General features: G+C 38.3%; 1 protein-coding gene across 1 annotated transcript in view; it reads left to right on the top strand.

The window, feature by feature from the left end:
- LOC106526719 (caM kinase-like vesicle-associated protein) overlaps positions 1–12,744 on the top strand; it is a 29,832-nt gene that overhangs the window by 11,475 nt on the left and 5,613 nt on the right. The window contains exons 2-5 of the mRNA XM_014021394.1: positions 6,824–6,931; positions 7,030–7,161; positions 9,531–9,605; positions 10,292–10,430. Coding sequence (XP_013876848.1) covers positions 6,837–6,931; positions 7,030–7,161; positions 9,531–9,605; positions 10,292–10,430 — 441 coding nt within the window. The 5' untranslated portion in view covers positions 6,824–6,836. The remainder of the gene's footprint in view (positions 1–6,823; positions 6,932–7,029; positions 7,162–9,530; positions 9,606–10,291; positions 10,431–12,744) is intronic.

A 12,744-nucleotide genomic window follows, 5' to 3' on the forward strand; every position in this document is an offset into this window, starting at 1 on the left:
ATGATGTGATTGTGATGCTGTAATTCTGAGTGTTTTATGTGCTGCATAACAGGAACCTGCTATAAAACAGCAATTTTGCTGAGTCAGGCTTGATTTTTAATAATCTTTTCCTGTTAAATAAATCAAATCAACAAATGTATCCAATATGTTGTATTACTGTAAGCAATTCGTTAAATATATTCTGAAGTGTCTGTTTAATAGATCTCAAACAGAAAAGCTTTCAGTTTCAGCTGATTTCCCTGTTTTACCATCCATTTTTCAGGGCTGCTCTGTTTTCTTGTAATAGCAAACAATCAATGAAAGCCGTTTTTCTTCCCCCAGCCTCTGTAAAGTCTTACATCATTATTGCCATGTCCATTTCTGTTGACCTCATTTTCTCTTTTCCACTGAAGGCAAATTGGAAATTCTAGGAAATCACAGGATATTAAAGAAAATAATGTCAAGCTTGTTTATTACCCAATAGCTGAAGAAGCTCCCCTACAAGGACTGAGGTTACAATAGTTTCAAGAAGACAACAGAGAAAGATAGAATTTTGAATGATATTTTAAATGATGTGAGGTTTGTTAAAACCCAAATTCAACCTGGAAAGACTCGCATGTAGACAGATTGAAATTAGTAAACTTATCGACATAAATGACATTAGAGTTTGGAGCTCGGACCCCAGCAGAGGATGTGAACACTGAGGGGTGAAGGAGTGGGTAGCGGTTGACATCGGCTGGTGAGCAGTCGGAGCGATTGGAAAGGGTTTTATCCATTGACTGTCAGATGCTCATTGGATGCAGCTGAGCTTGTGACACGGTGACTGGATGAAGCAGGTGAAGTAGATTAGTCTTCTAGAGTTGCTCTTTCATCTTGACCAGGTATGTCCAACTCTGGTCCTCAAGGGTCGGTCTCCTGCAAGTTTTAAATTTGTCCCTGCTTCAACACACCTGATTCAAATAGATGATTTCCCTTCTCAGTTTGCTGTCAAGGTCTGCAGAGGCCCACTAATTAAGCACTCCTTGAGTTCAGTTGTGTTGAACCAGGGCAGCACCTAAAACATGCAGGACACCGGCCCTTGAGGACCGACTTTGGACACCACTGATCTAGACTCCACTTACCAGCCCCTACAAGAAAACACTCAATACCTGAGGATGTTCAAAATAATCAAATCAATCACACAGTGTTTTAAAATTCAACAATAATGTTTGAATACATCTATTCACTGTTGTCTTGACCATTCAAACGTTGTAAGGACAACAATGTGATCAATGTTGTGCAGAGTTTGGCTGAAGTAAGAATCTTTAAATTATGTTTGTACACAAGCAAAACCCTTGAGGATTACATTAAACTCCAGTTAGCTTAATGTAGTTTTTCTCAAATTGTTGAGCAAGCTGCTCTGGGGGAAGGAGAATTTTATTCATTCACAGATTTTTGGGACAATTTGGGGAAAGTGCAATGCTTTGTGAACACCACACTGGTAAACGCTTACTTACACATGTAACCAACATGGGCCTTCGAAGGAGTTGTTGTAGCATAAGGTTTCTGACCTGATGAATTTGATGTTAACTTCTCAAATTCAAAATAGAGCATTGACGAACCTCGGCTAAATGTTTTTCTCTGTGAAATCCACCAGTTTAGTTGACATGTTTAGGGTTAACCCTATGTGATTGCAGCAAGTTTTGATTGGTTTAAAATTGTACTTTCAAACCCAGTGAATGATTTAACCATTATTCTGCTGCTGGGAGAAAAATTGAGAGGGCAAAGACAAAGAAAACCCAAATAGAAATTGTTCCAACTTTAGCCACATTCAGTATTATTGAGACAGATGAGTTGAGAAAGATGTGGTTCACATAATCTTGCTTATTATATATATTATATAGGTTAACAAACAGACAAATACTACCATTAAGGGCAACATGTTGCATAGTGCAGCTTGCAGGCATGCCGTGCTAGCAGACTGGAGGTGTTAATGTGTGCATTGGACCCACAAACAAAATGAATATATGATGAAGCRTTTTACAGCGCCGAGCTGATTTTTGCTGTGTGCAAAATATATTATGTGCATGGCCACTGAGGCTCGGGACGCTTGGGGCTCTGTCAGTGTAAGTGCCTTCAGTCAGCACAAGTGTGATCCCAGGGTTCTGCTCTTCACAGTCATACTTATCGAGTAAAAGCTYAGCCAGAGGCAGCATAAGGAGTGAAAGACAGAAAGAAGCACAAAGTAAACAGCAAATGTTCTGAAAACAAGGAAATGCCAATCTGTCTCTGAGGAATTTTTTTTCTATCAGATTGTCACAGACTGAAGCTTTTTTTGCATAAAGCTTTACCATACCAAAGGGATAATCCAATATTATGTCACAGCTGCAGGTAAAATAATCCCCTTTACTGATGCTTAAACAAAAAATCCTAGACATTGCAAAGCAATGCAAAGGTATTTTTATATTACTGTCAACAAATACAAGAAACTTGTATTTGCAATAAATGAAAATAGAGGGAGGGATACTGTGTTTGCTCCAACCCTTCCCGCTATCCATCTTCTGTCCTTTAAATCTCCCCAGCTGCTGTTGGATCTGATGGTGACATAACTGTGAGGACCAAGCAGGTCTGTGCTGGACCAGGTCACGCACTGAGCCATAAAGCATCACGAGCCATTGACCGGTGCTCCCAAGGGGCAGATAGCAGTCAGAACATGGAGTGATAATGCTCCAATGTTGCTGATGGTAGACAGTCCAAATGGGCCCATTATGCTGCCTCCATTATGTGACACGGTCCGCATCCTGCTGTAACTGCTGGATTCTTCACTCATCACCAGAGTTTTCAACACACTTGAGTTCGAACACATCGCTGAGTGTCTTATTTAGTCTGAAAAACTGTGAGGACGCTTTCACTTCTACCAAACCACCATCGCTCCATTGACCGTGTGCTGCTCCGCCCACTTTTCTTCTTCTGGTTTTCACGCATTTGTGGTAAATGCTCTTCAAACATCACTGATAGACGTACAAAATCACAACAATCTGATTTCTCAAATGTTCAAAAGTCAGTCTGCAGCAATCAGCTGGTATTAAGGTTAGGGTGGCCCAAACCGAGTACAAATACTTCAGTTTGGGTAGTCACCTAAACATTACACAATGACTTTAAAGGTGGTTCTCCTTTTTTCTGGGCCTACCACCCTTCTGACTGGATCAGATCAAATATACAGCATGAAATACAGTATACTGGTGAAACATTTTAAAATAAATTGAAATAACAAACACGTATAAATCCCTTAAACATGGAATTGACAAACTTTTCACTTGAAAAGTAAACTGCAACACATTCAATGAAGTATCAATGAATGTATATCAGTATTGGTATACTGGTATAGGTTTCAAGAATCGGGGCATTTTGTACAAGTATGAGTACTTGTAAAAAAAATGCTCGTGTTGGGCCTGTAACCTCTTCGAAGGGAACCAGATCTGGACGAGCCATTTGTTTCATAATGCCGTTTAATTTTGAACGGGTTACGTTATCACCTCAGAAGAAACTTCATCCCGTAAGTCAGGACTATTCAACTGGCGGCCCGCGGGCCACATCCGCGAGGGACCAAAGTTCGGCCCGCCAATTGGTTCATTCATCTCTTAAGCCCAAACCCGCAGTTTTCTACTTTAATTACTCCAAGTTCTTTTAGTTAAACATTGACATGTTTGGTAKCTACAGAAARGTCAGAATCTTGGCTAGAAGCTGATGAAAACCATTTCTACAAACACTCAAGACAGTTAAAACTACAAGCAGTTGAAGATAAAATGATGAAAGTGAAATTTAAAAATTTGGCAAGTCAGAGATGTCAAAATATTAGTGTCAAATAAGAGGCATAATGGGTTCTTTTTGTTTTTGATAATGTTTGATTATCACTAATTTTATAGGGTTCTGTATGTTGTGTCCATGATTAAATGCAGCAAAATAAACTAATTCAAAGGTAACAGATCTTTGTAATACTTGGTTTATTTACATAATGACTTTAATTGCTGGATGTTAGGCCCCTCAGCTGCTCACCTGCAGTAACTGTGGCCCCTGGAGCAATTTAGTTGAATAGCCCTGCCATAAGCCTAATGTGATGAGGTCACCACATCACATGGGCAGAACCATGTGTTTTATCAAGTGGAACTCTCTGCCAATTTTCCCCRTTAGCTGCTGTTCTCCACCGCTTCTCCTGTTTTCTGTTACAAAGCGAAGGAAGAGCAATTGTCTTTGTGAACAAGAAGGAAAGAATAAAGATATTATGAGGAGTACAAAACAAAACTAAGAAAACTGATCACTGTTCGCAAATCGGTTCCTATCGTTCCTTGTAAAGAGCCGTTCAGAAGATTCTGATTGTTCACAAACGCCACATCTCTTGATCTCTTTGATTGTGTCTGAACTGTAGTTTTTTTTTTTTTTTTGCTACTTCATGAACAAAAAAGCTAATAGGTTCATACAAAAAAATTAAACTGAGGCTAACACTGCAAGAGCGCCTCACAATTTATGCAATACAGAAGGTTGGTTTAAGCAAATAATAAGGTTAATACAATGTCTTGTTTTTTATCACTTCTTTTTGTCAGCTAGACCTTTCTATCTGCCTCCATTTAAACCACAGCTTCCAGAGCTTTCCTGTTTGTCTCTGAGCCAAAACGAAGCAAAGCCCTRTCCTTTGAGACATGCAGACTGTGGAAAGGTCAACTCCTGCACAGCCTAAACTCGTGCCTCYTGAGGAAAGGCAGTAAATAAAAGAGCCAGTTTGTTTCTCTGCAGTCTCAGACATCTCCACACTGATCCTCGGTCATCTTGATTGGATTATGAAGTGGTTTACGAAGCTTCAGTGAACAGATTACTCCTGCTTGCACATTGCGCTTTACTTTTCTTGCTGGCTGGACTTATTTACATGTGGGTATCCATCACCCAGAGCATTCTTGCTGATGGTTGTTGTTAGGTGAAGTAATGAATATACACATTTTTTAACCCCAAATTCATGTTGGTAAATTTTGCTGTGAAGCTGTTTTTCAGAGCTGTCCTGCTTCACATGCAGAATATTTTGCAGGAGTCTGAGYGCACGTCTGCAGCGCTGTGCTGTCGATTCCTCGGCACTTCTGCTTGAATAGAAAGAAATGTGTTGTGTTGTTCAAGGACATATTCTTTATATTTGCTGGATTTTGAGAAACTTTATTTTCCTCACCTCTGGCCATGGATTTGAAACAAGTCTTAGGATTTTTGCATGCCGTTTCAAAGCTGGTTGTTGTAATCATGAAACCACTTTYTTTGGGCTTTGCGAGGAAATGCACCATGAAACAACATAAGCAATTTAACCGTGCCTTTTATATTATGCAGAAATTGAGAAAAAAAAGTCCTATGGTACAGGCCCTCGTCAATGAGCACTGTTCCTTTATTTCATTACTGGATTAAATGTTTTGATTCATTATGTAATTATCTCATTAGACTCCTCAGCAGGCTCATCCATGTTATGTGAAAATTGTGGTTTAATTTTGTTCCCATAAAGTTTATTACACCATAATACTTGTCATTGCGATCATAATCTTACAAGAAACATTTTTTACACTGAACACTGTGGATGAGCAGGTGAAAATATCTTTTTYTGTGTGCTCTTCTGAGAATAAGAATAAAAAAAATGAAGCATTGTGATGGAAAGTTATTATTATTATTATTTATCYTTATTTATCCAGGCAAATCCCATTGAGATCGCAGATCTCTTTTTCAAGGGAGGCCTGAAGGCAACCTATTGTACGTGTTTTTGGGATGTGAGAGAAACTGGAGTACCCGGAGGAAACCCATGCAAGCAGAAGGAGAACATACAAACTCTGTACAGAAAGACCCCAGGTCCGAAAAGTACTGTCACCTCACAGTTAAAACAGTTGGACTGTTTTGTGGAGCTGTAGTTGGTATTACCATTTTGTTTGTTTATACACGGGGAATTTCTAGTTTAAGTTAGATGGGTTTTTATGTCTGTGTTCTCTGTTTCTGTTCTGCCACACCCACCTGCACCCGATCTCAGTTTGTCTGCACAGGTGTTGGGTATTTTGGGTTAATTATATTTTCTTTATTTTCTCTGTTGGTTTGTTGGTTCCTTAGTTTGGCATTGTGCATTTTTATGTCAGTTGTGGCTCAGTTTTTGCTTATGTCTGAACCCCACAAATTCAGCCTGTGAGCTATGCTGTCTCATCATGTAGAACCYAACAGACATGAACCAACTAGAGTGAAACTGGACTGTGAAGAAGGGTCTGGACAYGTTTAAGAACCCCTCTCCCATGCCTGTCCCCAATTCAAAAATGGAAGGTTTCCTGCCGGGTGCTCCTACGAAGCCCAGTAACTGATYACACTGTTGGACCTCCCATGCCACACTGGCTTGAACCATTTCTGTCAGCCTTTTTTTTTATCATTAAGTCATTTTCCTAATCTCTAAATCCTCTTGRACTCTGCAACCTTTGGTTAGATTTTAAAACAAACCTGACATGTTGTTTTACTGCTCTGGTTTTAGTTTGTTTCTTTGGTTTAAATGTATTTTCTGGGCTTTTGCTTTTGGAACACAATGGATGTGCTGCAGTCATCTTATTGTTATTTTGTTAATAGGAAATCAAAAAAATGTCTTGTAGCAAAAGTTAAACGACACAATTGGTTTTATTTTTGCTGCCTCTGGAGGTTCTTCAGCTGTCTTATTGTAAAACAGGTTGCTCAGCATTACTGAAAAATGTCTCTATTTCATTTTCACAAAGTCGTCATTTTAAATGATATTACAGTAAAAAGCAGAGCTAATTTTTATGAGGTCCCTTTATTCTGATTGATGACACTCTTTCACGTTTCTGTTTTACTTCAGGTGAGGAGCGGTCATGCCGTTTGGCTGTTTAACAATTGGAGAAAAGAAGGATTACCACAGTCCTTCAGATGTGACAGAGAAATATGACCTGGGTCCGATTGTGAAATCGTGAGTATCACAACAACCTATTCTAGAGCTTCTGTAAAGTCTCTATAAACCAGAATTTATGTGAGTAAAACTGAAGTGTCATGTATGCTTCTTTTCAGGGAGGAGTTCTGTGAGATTTTCAGGGCCAAGGACAAAACTACAATGAAAATGTACACATGTAAAAAATTCCTGAAAAACGATGGGAGAAAAGTGCGCAAGGCTGCCAAAAATGAGATCCTCATCCTAAAAATGTGAGTCATTTTGGTCAATGTTAGAGAGACCAATAGAACATTTTCTTTTCTTTTCCTGAAGTATGAATTTCCAACTAAGAAAAAAAAGGTTTCTTTGAGGGAAAAAAAAGCGACTTTACTTTTCTCGGAGTCTTAATTATCTGCAACAATTTTCCGTCCATGTCTTTGATGATCTGAATTTCAGTAAAACCCACATTAGCATAATCTTATCGAGCAATTGTTTACTGACAGCAAACAAAAGCAGTGAACCAAGCTGAAGATGTGATCCCTCTCCCAGAAGCCTTTCAGAACACAAACTCCTATTATTAAAAAAAAGTACTTCAGAGACTTTAATAACAGGAACACGACCTGCTCTCATTTTCAGTCTCTAATCATCAACACAGGTTTTGAAAATGTAAAGCAATGTTGACAGTATGCATGGCAAATCATTAAATGTTGATAGAACATCCATCTTTTTACTTCACAGTCATTGCAAGTAATGGTAGGGGAAAGGCTGTTATGTAGAACAAGTATATTTTATCGTTTCAATTTTTTATTTTGTTTAATTGAATCATAAATCTCAAAATTACAATTGATTTAATATACACTCACCAGCCACTTTATTAGGTACACCTGTCCAACTGCTCATTAACACAAATGTCAATTCAGCCAATCACGTGGCACTCAATGCATTTAGGCATGTAGACATGGCCAAAATGATCTGCTGCAGTTCAAACTGAGCACCAGAATGAGGAAGAAAGGTGATTTAAGTGACTTTGATTTAAGTGACATGGTTGTTGGTGCCAGGTGGGTTGGTCTGAGTATTTCACAAACTGCTGATCTACTGGGATTTTCACCCACAACCATCTCTAGGGTTTACAAAGTCCAGCAGTTCTGTGGGCACAAATGCTAGAGGTCAGAGGAGAATGGCCAGACTGGTTGGAGCTGATAGAATGACAAAAATAACTCAAATAACCACTCGTTACAACAGAGATATGCAGAAGAGCAGCTCTGAACACAGAACACGTCAAACCTCGAGGTGGATGGGCTTCAGCAGCAGAAGACCACACCGGGTGCCACTCCTTTCAGATAAGAACAGGAAACTGAGGCTACAGTTCACACAGACTCACCAAAACTGGACAAGAGAAGATTGGAAAACYTTGCCTGGTCTGATGAGTCTGGATTTCTGCTGCAACATTCGGATGGTAGGGTCAGAATTTGGTATCAACAACATGAAAGCATGGATCCATCCTGCCTTGTATCAATGGTTCAGGCTGGTGGTGTGGTGCAGTGGTGTGGGAGATATTTTCTTGGCACACTTCGGACCCATTAGTACCAAATGAGCATCGTGTCAATACCACAGCCTACCTGAGAATTGTTGCTGACCATGTCCATCCCTTTATGACTACAGTGTACCATCTTCTGATGCTACTTCCAGCAGGATAACACTCCATGTCATAAAGCGCGAATCATCTCAGACTGGTTTCTTGAACATGACAATGAGTTCTCTGAACTTGAATGGTCTCCACAGTCACCAGATCTCAATCAACTAGAGCACCTTTGGGATGTCGTGGAACAGGAGATTTGAATCATAGACATACAGCCGACAAATCTGCAGCAACTGTGTGATGCRYTCATGTCAATATGGACCAGACTCTCTGAAGAATGTTTCCAGTACCTTGTTGAATCTATGACACAAAAATTCAAAATTCATTCATTATACTATAGTTGTATAAACTATTGTATTTATAAAATTTGTTATTAAAATATATTAGATACTTATTTCTCATAAATCTCACAATGCAGTGCATCGTTCCTGGCTCATGATGTGCCACACATGTTAATTAGAGTTATGAAACATCACACCTGTCAGGGGTGATGCACAGCACAGCAGGACTGATACATAAATGTGTCAAATCACCATTTTCTTTACACTGAATAACTCAGTGGGATTTAGTGATTGAACAGGGCGGCTGAGGGGTGCAGTTTAACGCACAGCTGTGCTCTTTTTAGATATTGTTCCATAGTCATAAAAGCTACAGTTTTTTCATTTTTATTTATTTATTTATTTATTTATTTATTTACTTGTTTATTGGCTGAAAAAACACGAGACAAAAAAACCTTTCCCAGTCCCTTTTTTCAGCAGCAGACTGTGTGAATCTTCCCATTTACAGCAGAGCTGCAGATATTACAGTAAAAAAAAATGGTGCAGCAGTTTGATTTTGTTTTCTTCCAAGTTTCTCTCAAGGTTTTATGACTCTTGTATTGAATTATTCACACTAGTGTTTCTGTTGTCCCTCGGAGGAAAAAAAAGGTTTGGACGTCATCTCCTGTTTGATTCATGACACAAGTCTTTTTCTGTCTCATGTTTTCTGACACATCTTCCCCAGGGTGAGGCATCCCAATATCCTGCAACTGGTTGACGTCTATGAGACCAAAAAGGAGTACTTCCTCTTCCTTGAACTGTGAGTTTACAGTCGCCTGGTGAGCCGGAGGAGAAGGCTCTCTGCTTGTCTTTGCTGTGGCTAGAGCTTCTGTTGATTAAACACTCGTGGGGAATGATCTGGTTCTGCTCAAGGCCCATCAGATATGCGAACAGCTTTAAGCCCCCAAGTCATTTGGTTTTCAGATGTGATCTCTTGCTGGCTGCTCCATTCTTGTCAGCATGTGTTCTTTGGGACTTGGGTGCATTTCTGTAGAAAATCTAAATGTAGAAATGAACTTTTTTCTCTCTCTCTCTCTTGAGAACACTTGATTTGTGAGTTTTAGGATTCTGGTTAGATTGCAGTACATTTCAAAGCAGCGTCCATGGGGAAAATATAATAATCATCTGCATCATGAAGTTTTCTTCACTCCTGGAAAGACAAAAACAGCGTTTTATTTTAAGCTTCCAATGGTTTGTCATTTTGCTCATTTACAACCAGTGCTTTCTTTTGTTTTTAGATTTTTGTCTACATCATTTAGGACAATGTATTATAAAGTGCCAGCAGCAGAACCAAGGACCGTTTCGGTTTACTTTCTGTTTTATTGATTCCCCTGATTGTGTCTTCCCATTTAAAAAAAATTTATTTCCTATAAATAGTCTCATTTTTAAATTGCATTTCAAACGTGCAACAGAGCTGCAAASCTTTTATTTTCCTCCGTCCCACAGTGCAACTGGCAGAGAGGTGTTTGACTGGATTCTGGATCAAGGGTACTACTCAGAGCGAGACACCAGCAATGTGGTGCGTCAAGTACTGGAGGCAGTCGCCTATCTCCACTCGCTGCACATCGTTCACAGGAACCTCAAGGTAACATGCTGTAGTAAGCACAGAACCAATCACTTTCTTTTGGATGAAATCACACTAGTGAGCCCCTTAAGAAAATAGCGTACTCTCTGTCTTATTTTTACTGCACAAACAATTTTATCTCCATAGTATAATAATCCCAATGTTATACATTTTTATTGTCTTTGCCAAATGTTTTCACAAAGAGAAAGAAGCTTTTGCTTGAGGGTAAATGATTTTATGCACCTATGTTTTATAGGCTGAGTTTCCTAATAGAGAAGATCAGATCTCACATATCACAAACTGTGACCTCAGAGCAGTTAATCCAGTGTTTCAARGGACCACAGAGGTTAGGAGATCAAGGTCATTTAGGGCTATTAGGGTGATGTCAAACWCTGTAAAGAGGCAGGCAAAGGGCGAAAAAATTGTGTTTTAATCCTGTTGATGAGGCTGCGTTTGGAGGCAAATGAGGTGGGAAACAAATGGCTTACACCTGCATACAGTACAWTACTGCAATTGAAGGGAAAATAGAAAATGTGTATAAAACTTCTTTTAAACAGCTGAAACAAACAAACAAAAYAACTGTTTAGAAAGTCTAAAAAAACAGCACTGCGTGTTTTTGACTTGAGCATCAAAACTCAAGTTAAAATCAAGTATATGTTAAACTACAGGCTTTTAGCACACTGTAAAAATAACTTGTAAGATTTACTAGAGAAAATCCTATAAATGATTTGCACRAACGTTTGGTAAGTAAATTTAAAAGCTTCAAAATTCATGTAATATTTACTCTCATCATTATCTAGTAAAAATTATTAAGAATATAGTTAAAGATTTGTCAATAAATCAGATAAATTTTTCTTAATTTGCTCAATTAAATCTTGTAGCATATATTTGATCAAATTACGTAAAATTTACCTGATTTATTCACAAATCTTTAACTACATTCATAATAACTTTTACTAGATAATGATGAGTAAATGTTACTTGAATTTGTGACATTTAAATTTACTTAACAAAAGTAAGTGCAAATTGTTGTAAGGATTTTTTCTAGTAAATCTTACAAGTTTTTTATAACAGTGCACATGCGTCAAGCACAATTTTGTAGCCTGACACCTCACAGCTACAGAGAGAGGTGTAGCTCATGTTGTAGTTCAAGACTTCACCACCGGGTGGCGGTTTTGAAGGACCTATATTGGATTCTTCTTCATGAACAACTTAAATAACGTGAAACTCACAGGTCTTATTAATGACTAGGCCTACCACTCTCACTTATGGTTACTTCTGCTGGACGCTTTAACACAAATTAACAAATAATGAACACACAAACTAGAGTAACACAGACTAATTGCTGAAAGAACAATGTTAACCAATTACCTAAAATGATTTAACAACAAACATGAATCACACTCCTCCACTGCAGTCACATGACAAACAGCCAAACAGCAGAATGCTACAATATGCATTCCCTGTTCCCTGACAACTAAATATTACCTACGTTACACCATCAAACAATTGCACACCAACAAATGTATTCAAGCAAAAGAAACCAGACAACTTATGTTTTATTTCGACCATGTCTTGTCCTCTCCTTGAAAAGTGAAGCAAGGGAATGAGGAGCAGCAGCCTTTGTGTGCACATGCGCCCTCAGTTTTAGCCCAGAAGAGAAGTTACTTAATATATTCATGTTTATGTGCTCTCCAGAAAAAACACTTAAATATTACTGGTAAAATAATATTAGCATTTACTTTTTTGTACTGTAATATTGATACACAATATAATGCATATTGTTTATTTAGTAAATTCTAGTAGTTTAGATATTTTGATATTTTTTGTAAAATTTAAAAGAATAATTAAATAAATGTTACTACACCTAAAAATCCTCTTTTTCAGTGCAGGGTGATTTTACTGGATAGGCTGATGAGACAAAAAGCCAGCAGGACTGACCAAACAGAATGACTTCTGACAAATTTCATTCAATTTGATAAAATTATGTGTTCCTTAGTTGTGCCATCTACAAAACATTATAATGTACACTGTCGTTTTGAATGGGAGGGAGCATGTAAATGGAGAAAAGAAAGGGGGTGATGACACATCCCTGAGGTACAACATAACTTAACTGAATCCTTACAAACTATAACTGTTAAGGGTCTCATCTGTTGGAAACTCAAAACTGCAAACAAAAACTTTTTGTTTACAATTTTTTACAAATCATAATCTCACTGAATTCTGAAAGTTTGCGACCAGCCAACCAGTGAGCCGTGCAGTGAAGTTTTCCACACAAAATTGAAAATCCTGTCCTACTTTTATGAGAGTGGCATGCACAATTTTGTATTTTAGG

This window comes from Austrofundulus limnaeus, unplaced genomic scaffold, assembly GCF_001266775.1.
Source record: "Austrofundulus limnaeus strain Quisiro unplaced genomic scaffold, Austrofundulus_limnaeus-1.0 Scaffold290, whole genome shotgun sequence".
Classification (NCBI taxonomy): Eukaryota; Metazoa; Chordata; class Actinopteri; order Cyprinodontiformes; family Rivulidae; genus Austrofundulus; species Austrofundulus limnaeus.